The sequence below is a fragment of the Apodemus sylvaticus genome, chromosome 5 (assembly GCF_947179515.1).
Source record: "Apodemus sylvaticus chromosome 5, mApoSyl1.1, whole genome shotgun sequence".
Lineage (NCBI taxonomy): Eukaryota > Metazoa > Chordata > Mammalia > Rodentia > Muridae > Apodemus > Apodemus sylvaticus.
The window spans coordinates 5,736,813-5,758,239 of record NC_067476.1 but is presented as its reverse complement, the minus strand read 5'-3'; the positions used below and the strand labels follow the sequence as shown (position 1 = coordinate 5,758,239).

The following is a 21,427-nucleotide window of genomic DNA, read 5'->3' as shown; positions in this document are numbered from 1 at the left end:
CAGGTTCCCCAGAGACCTCAGACTATGCCTCTCCACCCCTGAAGTGGAGTCCTGTAGCTTCCCACAGCTTGCAGTAGTGTGGGGTGGGCACAGTCAAACCTCTCAGGCCACCATTTTTAACCCACACACGTCTTCATTAGATATTCCATGGGTGTGAAGCCTAAATGTGTATGTATACCTGGGCCCAAGTTGCAGCCCAGAGTCAGTGAGGTTCCACTTTCAATCACATTCATGTGTTACAACTACATTGGCTGGTCCAGTAGAAGCACAATGTGACTGTATACAAAGGTAAACACACCTAGGATACTAGGAACAAAAACATAATGTTCTACCAAGTGACATTTTCTGGCTTTCAGAAACCATCCCCTGTTCCAACTCTGTGGGGCAGTAGGTTCCAATGTGCCAGAAAACAGAAATCATTGCTCAGACTCAGACTGAAACCCTCATGAGTGCTATCTCTGGTCCTTGGGCATTGACCATCACTCAAGCCTTCCAAATACAACTAACCACCATCCTTCCCTACATCACTTTCTTTTCTTCTGAGAGGAAAAACAGGTCATTCTGCCCCTGAAGAGTAGCCATGCAGAGAAACAATGTGGCAGTCAGGAGTTGGCTCTTCATATTAAGACTATTGCTCTCAGAAAAGTCAATGACACGACATATGCCACGTATTGGCTCCTCAGAGGATGACCTTTATTGCCACAAGTGACATTGGCCACATCACTCCTGGGTATCTGTTATGGTTAAATCCACATTCTTCATAGGGTTGAATTTTGTTGCCATTGGGACCTATTGGTCATTCACTGTCACCTCCAGATAGAAGATCTGCCATGCGTATACAAATCAATGGTGGTACTCATGAAAGATTCCAGAGAGGATGAGTGACTCTGGTGTGTGATAGGAATACATTTTCAGATCTAGGCTAGTAAGGCAGGGCTGAGTTCGTTTCTTTGCCATCACTATCCCTGATCTAATGTTTCAGATAGACATGGCTGCCCAAACCACATTGTCTGAAAGGTCATTAATTGGTTCCTCTTGCACAGGAAAGAACTTGGCTTCTCCACCATTCACAGTCCTGCTGTTTCCCAGAGCCAATGTTTTATGCTAGAATCCCATCTCACTGATGCTCAGACCTAGCAGGTCCATGCCAGATGTGGGTATGGTCATTGTGTGATCATTCAGGATCACCTGAAATTGCACCTCTAAGTCTTACTGAAGGCCACATTACTTGAACTGCATTCTGTACACCAGGATAATTATGCTATCTTTGTTACTCTTAGGTTTCTCAGTTCTTCACCTTTATGCAAAACCTACCTTCTTTGTTACATTATAAGCTCCTGACAATTATGGCGGTGATGCCTCTGTGTTACAATTTTATCCTGAAGCCAGAAAAAGCTGTAGCTACAAGTCAGGGAGTCATGATTATGCATTCTCTAAAGGATATGTGAGAGTTTTCCACCTGTGTGAGCTCAGGGACATCAACTTTGACAAAGGATTTTGGAGCCTCTCCTGTTTTGAATATCTGAGAGGCAGCTGAACAGACTGGTGGAGCCTCTCACCCTCTTCACAAATTGAGTCCTTTTATACACCTTATGGCCTAAGTTACGCTCTATTATATCTGAACACCGACAGACCACCAAAGTGACCCCAGATCTAATCGCCTTTGAATAAAAATGGCAAGAGTAAAACAAGGAGGTCTTGGCCCTCTCGCATTCAGACTCCTGGACAAGCTGCCCTGGCTGCCCTTTCTACTGACTCAGGACAGCTCCCACACCAAAAGGAACTTCCTTCCTCCCTGTTCTGTACTTCTTGGCCCTCAATGTTCTGAACTGAGATCCAGCTGGCAGAGACTCTGTAAACAGATGCTGGCCCTACAATGGCATCTTTATTTCTACATGAACCCAGGTTTAAGAGCTCCACATATCTACAAACAATATTAATGAGAACTCTCCGACAAGCCTTGCCTCTTGCTGGCATGCTCATATGACCTATGCTTTGACCCCAGCATTCATTGGTGCTACTGAGCAGGAAGTCTGTCGTCCCAAATGCAAAAAAGGTGGGGCCTGTGCTCTTCTGATCCAAAGAAAAATGAGAAATTGGAGTCTCCTTTGGTAGAGTGCCAAGGATTTTTCTGTTTATTGTTATGTTTCCAACAATGCTATATGTAAATCCACCCTTTTCTAAAAAGCAAAGAGAAAAAGAGCTACAGGCAATTGACAATTAATGAATCACATGTCTCGTATGATGGGAAACTTCTGCACTCCTATCACCCACCTGTCTTTCTCTCTGTCCCAGTGAGCTGACTTCTGCCAACTACACATAAAAGATAAAGCAATGAGAGAATCTATAAAGGGTTGATGAGACATGGCTTTCAGTCAGTGCCATGTGACTGAGGCAGGGCACAATGTGGAGACTTCAGGTGGTAGATGTCTGCAGCAGTTAAAAGAGCAGGTGGCCTGTGATCAACCCAGGATAGACAACATAATGAGATGGTAAGGTAGGAGAAAGTGTGCCCTGTTGACAGCGATCCATAGCTTAGGGCATTTCTCCGAGTGCTGCCATTTCATTCTGTGGTGTATCTTGAAGACTCCCACATGTTCACATCTCCTGTCTCACCCCTTCCGATAGCACTCTTCATCACCCTCAAATGTGAGCCTCAGCACGGTCGTCTTCTAGATGCTGCTGAATCCTAGATGCCCCACTGCAGATGACAATTTTACATGACACTTATAGACAGGGGGATCTTAATAGCTTCACCAAGAATATCAGGCCAGAAACTGCAGCCTAGGATGAGATGTGCTGAAAATCAATATCTCTGCAATTTCAGCTGCATATTGATTACTAGAGACTGTTTCTCAATAGACTCCCTTGATTTTAAGGCAATAAGTTGATTATTCTGGATACTCCATTCCAGAATAAAGATGATCTGAATCATGACTGGTTAGTAAAAGAAGTGGAGGATCCTTGAAGATGCTGATGAACAACACTTTTGGTTCCCTTGTGCTTTTGAAACACAGGTCCAGGCATCCTGATTCATGTATTCCTGCCTCCAGTGCTGGTTGCTGCTTCTTTTTGTGTACAACGTACAATAGTGAGGCCAAGGCTTGTCCTGTGCTAGAATAATCAGTAAATACAGAAGTTAGTAATAGTAAAACTGAAGTCTGGTGTAGTGCCACACACACTAATCCCATCATTTGTGAGGTAGAGACAGGAAGATAAAAATTTCAATGAGATCCTAATATGAAAATTGAGTTTAACTACATTAGACTGTCTCTAATTTTTTGAAGAATAATGAAGAAAGTTGTGAGACTGTTCTTTCTTTTCTTCTATGTCGTTTTTATTATATATTTTCTTTGTTTACATTTCAAATGTTATCCCCTATAAAAACCTTCTATCCCATCCCCCACCCCTTCTCACTGACCCACCCACTCCCGCTTCCCTGTCCTGGTATTCCCTATACTGGGGCATCGAGCCTACACAGAACCTAGGGCCTCTCCTCTCACTGATGTCCAACAAGGCCAAGTCTGCTACATATGCAGCTGGAGACATGGGTCCCTCCATGTGTACTCTTTGGTTGGTGGTTTAGTCCCTGGGAGCTCTGGATGTACTGGCTGGTTCATATTGTTGTTCCTCCTATAGGGCTGCAAACCCCTTCAGCTCCTTCAATACGTTCTCTAGCTTCTTCATTGGACACCCGTGTTCAGTCCAATAATTGGCTGAGAGCATCCAGCTCTGTATTTGTCAGGTACTGGCAGAGTCTCTCAGGAGACAGCTAAATCAGGCTCCTGTCAGCAAGCACTGTTGGCATACACAATAGTGTCTGGGTTTGGTGACTGTACATGGGATGGATCCTCAGGTGGAAAAGTCTCTGGATGGCCTTTCCTTCGGTCTCTTCTCCACATTTTGTCTCTGTATCTCCTCCCATGGGTATTTTGTTTCTTCTTCTAAGAAGAATCGAAGTATTCATACTTTGGTCTTCCTTCTTCTTGAGATTCATCTGGTCTATGAATTATATTTTGGGTATTCCGAGCTTCTTTTTTTCTCTTTCACTGTGCCACTCTCTGTTTCTCTTTCTGTCTTTCATTGTCTCTGTCTCTCCTCCACCTCTGTCTCCATCTGTCTCTGTCTCTCTGTCTGTCTCTCTTTCTCTCTGTGTGTCTCCTCATCCATCTCTCCCCTCTTTTTTTCCTCAGGGATACTAAGTCAGTTGCCCACACTGCTCAGATTCTGGGTGGCAAGATTTTCATGTTCTTTGCATTTTAATTTCCTTATTTTCCTGGGGTTATTTCACTATATATGAAGATTTGAGTGACAATGACCTTCATAGGCTCAGATATTTTGGCTACTTAGCTCCCAGTGTATGGACCTTTTGTGTAGGTGTAAGAGTTATGGACTTGTTCCTGGAAGTATGTCATTGAGGGACAGGCTTTGTTATTTTAAAAGTCACCTGGAATTTGAAATTTCTAGCTGTGTTTTCTGTTGTAGTTTGAGATGTGAGCTCTTGACCATTTTTATTACCATGGTAACCTGCTTTAAAAACTCCTTGTCATGAAGGTTGGAGACCATCAGGATCCTTATCCCTCAGAAACTCTAAGTCCAAAGGAGCCCCTTCCTTACATAGCTTGCCTGAGTCTTGGTGTTTTATCACAGAAGTAGAATAGCAATTAAGACAGATCTTGGTACCAGAAAATGGAAATTCCTGTGACACACTTGATCATGTGTTTTGACATGTATTTTTTTTGGCTTTGGAACTTTGGTGTGGAAAAGCCATTGGCTAACCAGGATTCCATGCCTCTTCTGTGAGAGATGGGAAGGAAAGAACTTTGGGAACATGGCACATGATGAAGGACTGCCTTGTGAAAATTCAGAGGGAAGCAAGTACCTTTGCCATTCTGTGATGTATGGAAGTACTAATTCATGGTATATGGCAAGCTGGAGCTGAAGAATAGCTTTGATTAGTCAGATACTGCCACCAGAGATGTGAAAGCAAGTGTTACTTAGATATTCTATGCTGATGAATGGAGCTGAGAAAACTGTAGTGATTGAGAAGAGACCTGACTCATTAAGGCACAGTCAGTCTCCTTGGAGGATTTCCTCAATGTGCCCTCTTTCTTTAGAACCCTGGCTCCTGTGCCCTCTTTTCCCCTCTACAGTAGGCTCATAAGGACCCTGAAGACCTCTATTGCCCTCACCAACCACTCAGCAGCTGGGTCCCAACAATAGCCCCAAATCCAACTCAGAGATCCTTTGTGTTTGTTGTGTAGCTAGTCTAGCTAAAACTCCATATTCCAGGTTTGCTGAAGGAAACTGACTCATGAAAATGATGTAAAGTGAGATTAAGAGAGACACTAATGTCAGGCTCTGGTCTCCTTCTGAGCAGATTCAATAGAGTGCACACACACACACACACACACACACACACACACACACACACACACATATATGGTCAGGGAAACAGAATCTTTTTTTTCTTTTTTTTTATTCGATATAATTTATTTACATTTCAAATGATTTCCCCTTTTCTACCCCCCCACTCCCCGAAAGTCCCGTAAGCCCCCTTCTCTTCCCCTGTCCTCCCTCCCACCCCTTCCCAGTTCCCCGTTCTGGTTTTGCCAAATACTGTTTCACTGAGTCTTTCCAGAACAAGGGACCACTCCTGCTTTCTTCTTGTATCTCATTTGATGTGTGGATTATGTTTTGGGTATTCCAGTTTTCTAGGTTAATAACCACTTATTAGTGAGTGCATAGCATGATTCACCTTTTGAGTCTGGGTTACCTCACTTAGTATGATGTTCTCTAGCTCCATCCATTTGCCTAAGAATTTCATGAATTCATTGTTTCTAATGGCTGAATAGTACTCCATTGTGTAGATATACCACATTTTTTGTATCCACTCTTCTGTTGAGGGATACCTGGGTTCTTTCCAGCATCTGGCAATTATAAATAGGGCTGCTATGAACATAGTAGAGCATGTATCCTTATTACATGGTGGGGAATCCTCTGGGTATATGCCCAGGAGTGGTATAGCAGGATCTTCTGGAAGTGAGGTGCCCAGTTTTCGGAGGAACCGCCAGACTGATTTCCAGAGTGGTTGTACCAATTTGCAACCCCACCAGCAGTGGAGGAGTGTTCCTCTTTCTCCGCACCCTCTCCAACACCTGCTGTCTCCTGAATTTTTAATCTTAGCCATTCTTACTGGTGTAAGATGAAATCTCAGGGTTGTTTTGATTTGCATTTCCCTAATGACTAAAATGCTTCATTAAGAGCTAGCAGCTTTAGGCATTATGGGATTGTTTAGATGGTCTAGTTGGTCCTGATTTAATTTTGGTATTTGGTATCTGTCAAGGAAATTGTCCATTTCCTCCAGATTCTCCAGTTGTGTTGAGTACAGGCTCTTGTAGTAGGATCTGATGATTTTTTGGATTTCCTCAGTTTCTGTTGTTATGTCTCCCTTTTCATTTCTAAGTTTGTTAATTTGGATACTTTCTCTGTGCCCTTTGGTCAGTCTGGCTAAGGGTTTTTCTATCTTGTTGATTTTCTCAAAGAACCAGCTCCTGGTTTTGTTGATTTTTTGTATGGTTCTCTTTGTTTCTACTTGATTGATTTCGGCCCTGAGTTTGATGATTTCCTGCCTTCTACTCCTCCTGGGTGAAATAGCTTCTTTTTGTTCTAGGGCTTTCAGGTGTGTCATTAAGTTGGTAATGTATGCTCTCTCCATTTTCTTTTTGGAGGCACTCAGGGCTATGAGTTTTCCTCTTAGCACTGCTTTCATTGTGTCCCATAGATTTGGGTATGTTGTGTTTTCATTTTCATTGTGTTCTAAAAAGTCTTTAATTTCTTTCTTTATTTCTTCCTTGACCAAGGTATCATTGAGTAGAGTATTGTTCAATTTCCACGTGTATGTGGGTTTTCTGTTGTTTCTGTTGCTATTGAAGACCACTTTTATTCCATAGTGATCAGATAGGAGGCATGGGATTAATTCTATCTTCTTATATTTGTTGAGGTCTGTCTTGTGACCAATTATATGGTCGATTTTGGAGAAGGTACCATGAGGTGCTGAAAAAAAGGTATATTCTTTTGTTTTAGGATAGAATGTTCTATATATATCAGTTAAATCTAATTGGTCCAAAGCTTCAATTAGTTTCATTGTGTCCTTGTTTAGTTTCTGTTTTCCTGATCGGTCCATTGAGGAAAGTGCAGTGTTGAAGTCACCCACAATTATTGTGTTAGGTGCAATGTGTGCTTTGAGTTTTAATAAAGTTTCTTTTATGAAAGAGGGTGCCCTTGCATTTGGAGCATAGATGTTCAGGATTGAGAGTTCTTCTTGTTGTATTTTTCCTTTGACCAGCAAGAAGTGTCCCTCAGAGTCTCTTTTGATGACTTTGGGTTGAAAGTCAATTTTATCTGATATTAAAATGGCTACTCCAGTTTGTTTCCTGAGACCATTTGCTTGTAAAATTGTCTTCCAGCCTTTTACTCTAAGGTAGTGTTTGTCTATGACCCTGAGGTGTGAGGGAAACAGAATCTTAGGAGTTAAAAAATGGGAGGGGAGTCTCTTGGTCCTTTGAAGACTAGATGCCCCAGTGTAGGGAATGCTAGGGTGGTGGGGCAGGTGCTTGGGTGTGTATTAGAGCACTCTCATAGAAGCGGGAAGATGGGGAGGGGATAGGGGATTTGTGGAGGAGAAACTGGGAAAGAAGATAACATTTGAAATGTAAATAAGTAAAGTAACCAATAAAAATTTTAAAAAATGATAACCAAGAATCCCAGTTCTGCTCCCAAGTCTGTAGGGAGAAGATCACAAGTGCCCCCACAGACCATAAAGGCTGTATTGGTGATGGTCACATATTAGCAGCAGAGAATAAAACTATTTCTGAAGACCCTAAATACTGTGGCTGCAAACCTGGAGAAATCAGGCTGGAGGAACATTGCAGAGAGATCCCCCTTATGTACCACATATGTGCTGTGTATGCAGACAGAGGAGAATTATTACCTGCTGCCCTGCTTCATTGTATACAACTTGTGCTTCATTTCTAATAGGTGAGGCAACATTTCTTTGGTGGTACTGTAGTGGCAATTCTGTGATGAGTAAAGTCAATTACTTTCAAATTGAAAGATATCACTCTACAGAAGGGAACTCTTGTTCAGTTCAGTGAGCAAGGGTAAAAACTTCTGGCTACAAAGGTCAAAATCTCAGTGGTTTGATTATTGCTCTTGTTTTGTTAAAATAATTATTTTCCTCTTCTAATTGTTTGTGTTTATGCAAATAGATAACTATTATGCTCAGCTTCAGTCACTAAGTGAATGTTTTTTCCTTGCAGTTGGTACTGGTCACTGTAGAAACTGATACATTACCAAATTATTTAGAATATGTAACTTACTATAAATGAAAAAGAATGGTCTTCTATTCCACTTCCTACAAAGCCTTAATGAATTTCAGAGAAGACAACAGAAAGAATGTAAGAGCTATATGATTTGATTGAGTGCTATGTATTTATTTCTTTTGGGTTGAAATATTCCATTATGGAGAGAATTGCAGGAGGTCCTCAATATGCACAAATTTATATGATTCAAAACCCTTCCGTATCACCAAGATTATATAAACCATTAGTGATGCAAGGAGAAAGCAGACTCTTTGGTGGAGCTGCATAGAATTGGTGGAGGGAGACCAAACTATTCATCTTGAATGAGGCATCACCAGTGTCCAAGGTGCTTTGAAAATATAGCCTCCTGAGTCATGCACACTCTCAAACTATCTTCTCACACTGTTCTAGAACATTCTGTAACCCAGCTGACTAGACATGGGTGAGACAGATTCTTTCTATATTATCTTTGCACAATGTAGAATAAATAGACCCTGACATTATCTTCAGGAAAGTCATACAACTTAGCACAGGTACCAGGGGGTAATCTGGAGGCACCTCTGTAGGTCAAATTGAGGGGATAATATGTTTATGAGTCAGAGAAATATCTAGGTGACAAAACTGCATGCAAAACAGACTAAAATGCAAAATGCATTGAAATTCATGGAAACAGACATGCAATGAAAAATCACTTATATTGGACAAATGTAATACTTAGGGTTGTTTTGAGACATAGTCTCCCTAGATAATCCTGGCTGTCCTGGAACTCCCCTTGTAGACCAAACTAGTCTCAAACTCACAGAGATCTTCCTTACTCTTTTCCCAAATGCTTAGATTAAATGTGTACATTACTGTACCAGGCACAAACACTAACTTTAAAAGTGTGATATCTACTGCAGTGCAGTCATATCTACTTTGCATGTAAAAATTTTCACCCTATGCTTTGATACCATGAAATTCACTTTTTATCCCAAGTTCAGTAAAATACTTTTACTTCTTTCTTATATTCTTACACGGAGGTCTTTGATTATTCTGTAATACACTTGGATTTTTTTATACTAGAGACAAACATAGTGCCCATTAATTTTCTAATTTTCTGGATATCGTTTCTCTACCACTTGCCCCTGCTGCATAAGGTTCCAATAGATACCTAAAGGGTTGATTCTATTTCCAGGTGACCAGGTCCAGTGGTGAGAGGCAAGGAAAGGGCAAAAAAAACATGGGAGTTGGGCTGAAGGGGTATTGCTAATGGGTACATGAGAGCCATTGTAACTTCAGAGGAAAAAATGATGTCACAACTTACCCTCCAGGAATCCATGTTCCACTGGGATAGTTCCACTCTCTCATCTATCTCGATCAATCATTCATAGAACTGGCCCAGCCCTCCGTCACGGTGCTCCCAGCATGTACCTGGGGTGTTTTAGCACAGACCTCAGATACTGACCAATTACAGAAAAGCCAAGGTGAGTAAAATACCTTAAGTGCTGCATGTAGGTCTACCATTTAGGAGCACGATGAGGAATGTCTGGTAATCTTCCCTGCTCTGTGACTGCCACTGCTCCTAGGCGATTTAAAGCTAGGCCACTCCCAGGTTTCCACGAAGTTCCTGAATGCAACAATATCTCTGTTGGGACCTGAACATATCTGGGAGCCATTAAACAGTCTTATTCGACTGAGTGGCTACCCAAATTATCCTCATCCAGTGTCAGATATTTTCTGGAGCTATTTAGTATTGGATGACCATCATTGAACTACCAATATATCACATAGCTCTAGAGAACTATTGGTTGCCAAGCTATTGGGTGTCTCATATCTGCTAATCCTAATATCTCCTTAACACTTTGAACTAAGAAGGCTTGCCACATACACAATGAACCCAGAAAAACTGCTAAATATTTTATTGGGTTCAGATTACTCTCAGAGCAAAAGTTAAAAAGGAAATTAGGAGGTTAGGAAGTCCAGAGGGCAGTACAATTTAAGGAAGAAGTGGAACTCAAGTTGGGGAATGCAGCTCAGTGAAGTATTGTCCAGGGGGAAGAGTAGTCCACTGAGGTCATGGCCGTGTCCTACTGGCAAATCTGTCTCAGTAGTTGTGGTCCTAGTGGGCTGTGACAGAGAGAGACACACAATTGAGAGATCCCTTCCCATATCATGGCAATAGCTGTCAGAAAGTCGCTACTTAGGAGATGCATGCCTATTAAAGATTTTCCATTCATCAAGCCTTTGGGATCAAGCCTGGGCCACAGGATATAACACAGGTTATAAGTATACTAACTTCCTTGTCCTTTTAGATCCCTAAACAATTTTGTGGGTACTTAAGGCACTCCACTGTATAGGAGGAACTCAAGGAAAATAAATGACAGAATTTCTAAGTATTCACAAAATTACATTTGAAGTGGTCACTGCTTCCTGGCTAAGCACATTCCCTCCTGAGTGAGATGTTTGGAGATGGGTTAACAACAGATAAAAGCATTCACCATGGAACAGCAGAATCCGAGTTTTCTCAGTGTTTCTTCAGAGCATCACTTACCACTGTCATGTATGGGAATACACCGTTCTGTAAAAGCAAGAAAAGGTCAAATATAAGAGAGTGTCTAGGCTGAAGACCCAGATTAAATCTGCAGCTTGGATGGCTCAATGATTAAGATCACAAAAAGTAGCCTGCTTGTAAAAACACATGATTATATAAGAAGCCCTGTATCATGGGGGAAATAAGACATCATTAGGAGGAGCTGAACAGAGAACCCTCTTACCCCTCTGCTCAGGCACATTGATGTTTTCTTGGAGAAATCCTTTGTGTTGTATGAATTGCTGAAATATTTCCAAGGCCTCCAGATTTTCTTCTGGATACTTTCCTGTGAGCAGAGGCCAGATAAGCAGAAATAGTATGACTACAGAGCCCTATTAGAATCCACTGACACAAAGAAAAGACTTCCCAGAACCAGATTTTCAACCTGAACTATATGGAAACGAGAGGGACGGAGACTTTAGAGGGAATGTGGAGGTGCAAAATGCATGGTGGTTGGGGAGTTTGTAAACAGGAAGCGTATATAACTGAAATATAGGGTCACGCAGTATGAGCAAACCTATAGGTGATATCCTAAGCACCCAAGAAGCATCAGTCTAACCAATAGGAAACTGTTTCAAGGAAGTCTGTCTCCTGTCCCGGGAAGGAGGGCAGCATTGCCCAAAAAAGATTTCTGTTAGAACATAGCCTTTCAATGAGAATTTCCTGACATGAAACCTGAGACCTCCAAGACAAGATATGTATAAGTCAATAAAAATTCTGCCCTAGTGCTCAGTGCTCAAGTTCACATCTGATCATGTCACTGAAAACTCTGTACAGACCAAGACTTACCATTTCAAAGCATTTATACTGACCACATGGTGGCCTATGCACAACTACTAAAGGACATGACAGAGGCTTTAGACTTCCCAGTGCCTGGATGTAGTTGCTGGGCATTCAAATAGCTAATGGTCATAGGGAACATGAGCAGGAGGTTGGATGTCTGATGTTCCTCACCTATAAGGTGTCCCAATTGGGATATTTTCTGAAACAGATGGCTTTCAGTGTATACAATGTAATGGTCCTTCACTGGAAGTTCATAGATGTAGAAGAGATTACAGCCCAAAAACTGCAGATTAAAGAGTAATGGATCTGTAATGTCTTTTTCAAAGAGAACGTTCATCCCACATTAAGGAACAATCTAGAAGGTTTCAATACTAACCTATGAGCAACCATATGGTCAGCTAGCTCCGAGCCTTTCCATGACATCATCACAAGACAGAGGATCCTCATGGAAAGCTGTTATCCTCAGCTATGAATACATGGCCATATGTGTCAGGGAAGAATAAGGCTTTGACTGACTAGCCTTCTAGCAGCTACTCTGGCCTGTTTTCTAAGCTTCAGATTCCCTATTGGACAGTGGATAGTAATATTTAGAAAGAAGCAAGGTCTCTTCCATGAACTTGAATGATTTCTGAAAGCACCTGGGAATTAACTGGTAGACCTTCCTGAAAAGTAAGCAGGCCAGGAGCACTCTAACCAGGAATCTTGCTTTGGAACCTATAGTCACTTGCGTTCAGGGGTACCATGTTGACTAAGAAATCCACATAATCTAGAATCACATGGGAAGTCTTCAGTGGGGTATGACAGTGAGTATAATATTGGTTATGTTAATTTATTGTGGAAGATTCATCTTAATTGAGGTCAGGAACACTGTGGGCAGCAGATCCTGGACTTTGTAAAATTATGGAAACCATCTGAGCACTAGTATGAATGCATTCACTAATCTCTTCGGACTATGGTGTAATATGAGTAGATGCTTCCTGCTTCAGTTGCCTAGACTATCCCATCACTATGGAATGTGCTTGAACTGGGACCTAAATAGAACCCATTCTCCCCTAAGCAGTGTTGATTATAGTGGTTTATGACAACAAAAGGAGGAGACAATGAAACATGGACTCACAGGCACTGTATTGACCAGGCTCCTCTGTTTTCTGCGTATGGATTCCTAATTTAATGCACTCTCCCTCAGATCTGGAAAACAGGAAACCAACCTGCAGTCTCTTTCTGAACACATCTGTGCTCTACTCGGGCAACCTGGTTCCTCAGCCTTAGCACAATGACCTCTGAAATCCCATGTTAAGCCCTCCTAAGTTTCAGCATGTGAAGACTATGGCCCCTTATAGGTATGGGCTTTTCTGCCATCAATAGCCAAAACACAGAGGAGAGGAAAGATGAAAGGATGCATATGGAATACTCACATGATAGTGTGGCTTATCTCCAAGGTTCCTTCTTCTGGGCATGTAAATCTAATAGCAAATGCAACCAGAGTTTTCACCTCCATCTCTCTTCTTTGACTCACTGTGGCTTTTATGAACCAGACACCTGAGAGCTGGAGCAGAGTCCTAAGCCCATACTTTCTCCTCCCCAAGTCTTATTTAATTTGTCTACAATTGTGCAGTCTGTATACATATTTCTGGGCACAAGATGCTCCCCCGAGGTGTCTAGGTTCCACTGTCCAACACCATGTTCCATACAACTAGAATTACACATGGTTGTCCAGTTTAAATGGACTTTTACTGTCTCCAAATGCTGAAAACTGTTAGGATTCCAGGAAGAAACACATAGAGGTCCCGTCAAATGACACTTTATGGTTCTGGGTGTCATTATTTATGAATCCTTCCCTGGTCCAAGTCTGTGGACCAGGAGGCCCCTGTGTGCTGGAAAACAGCATTCTCTGCTCAGACTCAGAGGACTGAGACCCTCATGGTCACTGGCTCTGGTCCTCAGGCACTGTCTGAAAGTCAAACCTTCAATACACACTTGTTGTCTACCCCTTCATGCCTCACTTTATCTTCTTCTGAGATGAAGGGAAGGTAACCGTGGGTCTACAGACTCACCATTAGGCCAAATAGTGTGACCGTCAGGAGCAGGCTCTTCATGTTCAGGCTGTGTCCTCTCAGACAAAGCAGGCAGTAAGCATGACACAATGACACTGTGTTGGCTCCTCAGAGAATGCCCTTTATGGCCAAAAATGACACTGGCCACAGCCCTCTCGGCCATTTGTCATAGGGGTGAATATTGTTACTTTTAGGACATCTTGATTATTCACTGCCACCTTGAGACTAAAGTTCTTTGATGTCATCACCATCTAAGTGTGCTACTCATGAAGGAGTCCAAAGAGATTGAATGACTCAGGTTTGGGGTGGGAACACAGTCTACATTCTGGGCCAGAAAGGGAGGGCCAGCCCTCCCTTCTCCATCAGCCTTTCTCTCATGTTTAACACAGTCTTAGTTCCCTAGTCTTCTCTGCTCCTCCGAAAGGGACTTGGCTTCTCTACCATGCATAGCTCTGCCGATTTCCAATGCCCAACTCTGTTTTGGGGATCCCAATTCACTGTTTCTCATGGCTGGAAGGCCCAAAATAGATATGTATAGGGTCACTGTTGGGTCAACTGAAGTAGCCCCTCTAAGAGGCCCCAAGCCACACTCAGGCCACAGTCACCCGAACTGCTTCATTATGCATTCAGGGCTGCCAGTCCTCTCTCAGAGCACTTTTTACTCTTAGGTGTCTCACTTCCTCAACTCTACCCAAAACATACCTCCTTTGCTACATTATACGGTCTTGAGAAGAAGGGCCATGATGCCTGTGTGTCGCAGTTTTATCCTGATATTGGAAAACCTCTAGTCACAACTCAGGGAGTCATGATTATGTGTTCATTAAGAGACATGTAAGAGTGTTATACCTCTGTGAGTTCAGGGATATCATTTTATCAAAGGATATTGGAGCCTTTGCTGTGTTGGGCATCTGAGGACCTCCTTTAGGAACTGTAGATCCCCACTCATATTGTGCATAACTGAGCAATCTTCTACACGGCATGACCTAAGTTTCCTCTCACATATGTCTGAAAACTGACAACCCAACCAGGTGATCACATTCTTTTTAATAAAAAGATCAAGATGGACACAAGGAAGCCAAGGCCCTCCTGTATCCAGAATTCACGGATGAACAGCCTTGTCTGCCTTCTCTCCTACTCAGGCCAGTTCCCTCTCCAACGGTAACTCTGTTCAGTCTCAATCTGCATTTCTTGGCCCTCAATGTCCTGATCTGAGACACAACCGGCCTAGGATCTGGAGACAAGTGCTGGACCTACAATAGTGTCTTTGTGCCTTTTTGAACAAAGGATGAACAGCTCCATATAATAAACAATATCAATGCGCACTCTCTGACAAGTCTTGGCTCCTGCTGACAAGCTCATCTTACCTAGGTTTTGACACCAACATGCAAGGTGCTACTGAGCAAGAAGTCTGTCATCTCAAAAGGAGAAAGGGTGGGGCCTGTGCTCTTTAGAAGCAAAGGATAATGAGAAGGTGGAGTCTCCATGCATGGAATGATACAGATTTTTCTGTTTGTTGCTTTATTGATTGAAATCAAAGCACATATATACCAGTGTGTGGATCACTGATGAAAACATTTACGACAATGCTGTATGTAATTCCATCCTAACCACCCCCCAATGGGAAAGAATAGCCATAGGTTATTGACAAATCGTGAATCTCATGCACAGTCTGATGAGAAGCCTCTGTATTTCTATCACCTGTCTTTCTCTGTGTCTCAGGGAGCTTATTTCTGCCAAGTATATACAGAAACCCAAAAGGAAAAGTGATGAAAATTCCATAGTGAGGAAGGGCTTGCAGTCAGTCTTATGTGGCTGAGGCAGGGCATGATGTAGAGACCTCAGATAGTAGATGTTCTCAGGAGTAAAAAAGACAGGTAGCTGGGATCAGCAAAGAGTAGATAACATGAAGAGATGGTAAGGTAGGAGAAAGGATGCTCTATCTATAGTGTTCCATGACATTTTTCTGAGTGGTCCCATTTCATTCATGGTGTTTCTACTCTACAGCTCTCTGTCTTGTCACTTCTGGTCACATCCTTCACTGCCCTTGAATGTGAACCTCATCATGGTGATCATTTTGGTGCATCTATATCCTAGGCTCCTTAGTGTGCAGAACATGTTATGTAGCATTTATAGATAGGAAGGTCTTGATAGCTCAACCAACAGCACCAGGCCAGAAAGGGTGTTGTCTGGCACTGAGGTGCATTGCAAATAAATGCGTAGCAGTCCTTAGATGAACATCAGTGACTCTTGAATATCAGGCTGCATTGTGGGGACCAGAGATTGTATCTCTGCAAACCACACTGTTTTTGAGGCAATATATGGACCACTCTGGATGTTCAGTTCCAAAATAAAGTCAATGTGAAGAATGGTGGTCAGTAAAAGAAGTGGGGGATCCTTGAAGATCCTGATGACTGACTCTACTGGTTCCTTGTGGTTTTTTGAAGTCAGGGCCAGGCACACTGATTTGTGCCTTCCTGTCTTCAGTGATGCTTGCTTCTCCTCTGTTTCAACAGCACCATATCTTCAGACCCATATGTGTTCTGTGTTACAACATTTAGTTAATAAAAGTGCTTACTATTTTTTGCATCCACTCTTCTGTTGAGGGATACCTGGGTTCTTTCCAGCATCTGGCAATTATAAAGAAGGCTGCTATGAACATAGTAGAGCATGTATCCTTATTACATGGTGGGGAATCCTCTGGGTATATGCCCAGGAGTGGTATAGCAGGATCTTCTGGAAGTGAGGTGCCCAGTTTTCGGAGGAACCGCCAGACTGATTTCCAGAGTGGTTGTACCAATTTGCAACCCCACCAGCAGTGGAGGAGTGTTCCTCTTTCTCCACACCCTCTCCAACACCTGCTGTCTCCTGAATTTTTAATCTTAGCCATTCTGACTGGTGTAAGGTGAAATCTTAGGGTTGTTTTGATTTGCATTTCCCTAATGACTAATGAAGTTGAGCATTTTTTAAGATGCTTCTCCGCCATCCGAAGTTCTTCAGGTGAGAATTCTTTGTTTAACTCTGTACCCCATTTTTTAATAGGGTTGTTTGGTTTTCTGGAGTCTAACTTCTTGAGTTCTTTATATATATTGGATTTTAGCCCTCTATCTGATGTAGGATTGGTGAAGATCTTTTCCCAATTTGTTGGTTGCCGATTTGTCCTCTTGATGGTGTCCTTTGCCTTACAGAAACTTTGTAATTTTATGAGGTCCCATTTGTCAATTCTTGCTCTTAGAGCATACGCTATTGGTGTTCTATTCAGAAACTTACTTCCTGTACCGATGTCCTCAAGGGTCTTCCCCAGTTTCTTTTCTATTAGCTTCAGAGTGTCTGGCTTTATGTGGAGGTCCTTGATCCATTTGGATTTGAGCTTAGTACAAGGAGACAAGGATGGATCAATTCTCATTCTTCTGCATGCTGCCCTCCAGTTGAACCAGCACCATTTGTTGAAAAGGCTATCTTTTTTCCATTGGATGTTTTCAGCCTCTTTGTCGAGGATCAAGTGGCCATAGGTGTGTGGGTTCATTTCTGGATCTTCAATCCTGTTCCATTGATCTTCCTGCCTGTCACTGTACCAATACCATGCAGTTTTTAACACTATTGCTCTGTAGTATTGCTTGAGGTCAGGAATACTGATTCCCCCAGATTTTCTTTTGTTGCTGAGAATAGTTTTAGCTATCCTGGGTTTTTTGTTGTTCCAGATGAATTTGATAATTGCTCTTTCTAACTCTGTGAAGAATTGAGTTGGGATTTTGATGGGTATTGCATTGAATCTGTATATTGCTTTTGGCAAAATGGCCATTTTAACTATATTGATTGTACCGATCCATGAGCATGGGAGGTTTTCCCATTTTTTGAGGTCTTCTTCCATTTCCTTCTTCATAGTCTTGAAGTTCTTGTCATACAGATCCTTCACATGTTTGGTAAGAGTCACCCCAAGATACTTTATACTGTTTGTGGCTATAAGAGTGGATGCAAAAAATGTGGTATATCTACACAATGGAGTACTATTCAGTCATTAGAAACAATGAATTCATGAAATTCTTAGGCAAATGGATGGAGCTAGAGAACATCATACTAAGTGAGGTAACCCAGACTCAAAAGGTGAATCATGGTATGCACTCACTAATAAGTGGATATTAACCTAGAAAATTGGAATACCCAAAACATAATCCACACATCAAATGAGGTATAAGAAGAAAGGAGGAGCGGCCCCTGGTTCTGGAAAGACTCAGTCAAACAGTATTCGGCAAAACCAGAACGGGGAAGTGGGAAGGGGTGGGTGAGAGAACAAGGAATGAGAAGGGGGCTTATGGGACTTTCGGGGAGTGGGGGGCTAGAAAAGGGGAAATCATTTGAAATGTAAATAAATTATATCGAATAAAAAAAATTAAAAAAAAAGTGCTTACTAACAGGATAAGAGGAACCTGGTGTCTTATTGTACTCCTTAATCCCATCACCTAGGAGGGAGAGGCAGAAGGGTCAAGAATTCAAGAGAATCTCAGATGTAAACTGAATTTTACTCACCAATTTACTTAACTGATAAAGACAAAAAGTTTTTTTAAATTCTGTTTCTGAATTCCTTAACTCTGATTCTCTCTTTGTCTCTCTGTCTCTCTGTCTCTCTGTCTCTCTGTCTCTCTGTCTCTCTCTCTCTCTCTCTCTCTCTCTCTCTCTGTGTGTGTGTGTGTGTGTGTGTGTGTGTGTGTGTGTGTGTGTGTGTGTGTGCATGTGGGCATGTGCCTGTGTGCTTGTACCTTTCAGGTTCTATTTCTCCCAAATTTCTCTTTGAGGCAGACTGAGTCAGTCTTCCACAGTGTTCATTTTCTGGATGCCATGGTTTTCATGATCTTTGCATCTTCGTGTCTTTACTGGACTTTTTTGAAGTTTATCAACAATGGCCCTCATTGGCTCTGATACTTGGGCACTTGGTTCCAAGTTTGTGGCACTCTTTGTGTAGGTGTAAGCAGTATGGCCTTGCAAATGGAAATATCTCACAGTAGGACAGGATCTGGGTTTTTGAAAGCTTTTTTATTAATCATTTTATTAGTTTACATTTCAAATGATGTCCCCTTTCCAGGTTTCCCTTGCACAACCCCCATCCTATTACCTCTCTCCCCCTTCCCTTTTGTCTCTATGAGGGACACTCACCCACTCACCCAGTTTGCCTCACTGCTCTGGCATCTCCCTACACTGTGGCATCAAGTCTCTTCAGGACCACGGGCCTCCCCTCTCCTTAATGCCAGATAAGGCCATCCTCTGCTACATATGTATCTGGAGTCATGGATCTCTCCATGTATACTCTGGTTGGTGGTTTATTTCCTGGGAGCTTCGGGTGGTCCAGTTAGTTGGTATTGTTTTTCCTTTTGGGTTAAACCCCTTCATCTCCTTTAATCCTTCACCAGCAATTCCATTGGGGTCCCTTTGCTCAGTCTAATAGTTGCCTGTATCTGTATATGTATTAGATTCTGGTAGAACCTCTCAGGGAACAATCAAACTCGGCTCCTGTCAATAAGTGCTTCTTGGCAGCAGCAATATTGTCTGGGTTTGCTGTCTGCAGATGGGATGGATCCCTAGGTGGGGCTGTCTCTGAATGGCCTTTCCTTTAGTCTCTGTTCCATTTTTGTCCCTGTCTTTCCTTCGGACAGGAGCAATTCTGGGTCAAAAAATTTTAAGATGGGTTTGTGACCCTATCCCTCAACTGGAGGCCATGCCTATCTACTGGAGGTCTCTACAGGTTTTGTCTCCCCTTTGTTAGGTATTTCAGCTAAAGTCATCCCTGTTGGGTCCTGGGAGCCACTTGTTTTCCTGGAGTATGGGACTTTCTAGTGGCTACATCCACCATTGCTACATATTTCTATTCAATTTCCTGACCTTCTGTACTTCTCTCCTGTCCCTTCCAGTTTCAAAAGCCACATGGCATTTAGAATTTTCTAGCTTTGCTTTCCATTTTAGTTTGTGATGTGAGTTCTAGGCCCTTCTTGCCACCATTGTGGACTGCTGCCAGCCTCCCTGCCATGATGATGAGAGTCCAAAAGGACACTTATCCCTCTGAGACTGTAAATTCCAATTGTACCTTCCTTTCCTAATTTGCCTTGGTCTTTGTGTTTTACTAGAGAAGCATAAAAGGAACCAGGACTTCATTTGGTTCCAGGAGAAGGGGATTGCTACAACAGAGTTAACAATGTGTTTTGGGGTGGATTGTGGTGGCATTGAAACTTTGGTCTGGAAAAGCCATTGGCTGATGGGAAATAAATCACCTGTCCTCCACAAGAGCATCAGGTGTTCTTAACCACTGATCCATCTCTCCAGTTCCCAACAAAGTTCTGCTTTTGAAGAGATGAAGTCATGGAGAGAATCTGAGACTTGGCATTATGTTGCAAGTCTGGTACCCCTGAATAGAGGTCAGAGGCCATTGGTGACAGTGTAGTTTTAGTTGCAATGAGGACATCAAGACCTTCAGGACACCACTACTATATATAATCACTCCCAAGAATAGCAGTAGGCATGAGTAGGAGGCTGGTGTGAGGCTATAAAATGAGGGCAAAGACAGAGAAGTGCCACTATCTGTTTAGAGCCTAGGGCACAAAGGGTGCAATTTTTCTCCTTTAGAGAAAGAAGTATTTCACTCTTTGAAGGGGGTCTTATGTTTTTGTTTTTTGTTTTTATAAGAACCCACAGTTGAGTGTTTTTGGACTTTGAAGGAGACATTAGAGTTTTAAAATTAATTTGATTTTTTTAATTCGATATATTTTTATTTACATTTCAAATGATTTCCCCTTTTCTAGACCCCAACTCCCCGAAAGTCCCATCAGCCCCCTTCCCTCCCCCTGTTTTCCCACCCAACCCTTCCCACTTCCCTGTTCTGGTTTTGCCCTATACTGCTTCCCTGAGTCTTTCCAGAACAAGGGGCCACTCCTCCATTCTTCTTGTACCTCATTTGATGTGTGGATTATGTTTTGAGTATTCCAGTTTTCTAGGTTAACACCCACTTATTAGTGAGTGCATACCATGATTCATCTTTTGAGTCTGGGTTACCTCACTTAGTATGATGTTCTCCAGCTCCATCCATTTGCCTAAGAATTTCATGAATTCATTGTTTCTAATGGCTGAATAGTACTCCATTGTGTAGATATACCACATTTTTTGCATCCACTCTTCTGTTGAGGGATATCTGGGTTCTTTCCAGCTTCTGGCAATTATAAATAGGGCTATTATGAAATAGTGGAACATGTATCCTTATTACATGCTAGGGAATCTTATGGGTATATGCCCAGGAGTGGTATAGCAGGATCTTCTGGAAGTGAGGTGCCCAGTTTTCGGAGGAACCGCCAGACTGATTTCCAGAGTGGTTGTACCAATTTGCAACCCCACCAGCAGTGGAGGAGTGTTCCTCTTTCTCCACATCCTTGCCAACATCTGCTGTCTCCTGAATTTTTAATCTTAGCCATTCTGACTGGTGTAAGATGAAATCTTAGGGTTGTTTTGATTTGCATTTCCCTAATGACTAATGAAGTTGAGCATTTTTTAAGATGCTTCTCCGCCATCCGAAGTTCTTCAGGTGAAAATTCTTTGTTTAACTCTGTATCCCACTTTTTTAATAGGGTTATTTGGTTTTCTGGAGTCTAACTTCTTGAGTTCTTTATATATATTGGATATTA

The 21,427-nt window shown here is 42.2% G+C and overlaps 1 protein-coding gene across 1 annotated transcript; it reads right to left on the bottom strand.

Annotated features, from left to right (window-relative positions):
- Positions 1–10,885: 10,885 nt before the first annotated feature.
- LOC127686469 (vomeronasal secretory protein 2-like) lies at positions 10,886–13,811 on the bottom strand. Its single transcript, XM_052184681.1, is given in 6 exon segments — positions 10,886–10,920; positions 11,117–11,218; positions 11,887–12,021; positions 12,833–12,903; positions 13,131–13,261; positions 13,719–13,811. Coding segments are annotated over 6 exon segments (567 nt in total).
- Positions 13,812–21,427: the final 7,616 nt, after the last annotated feature.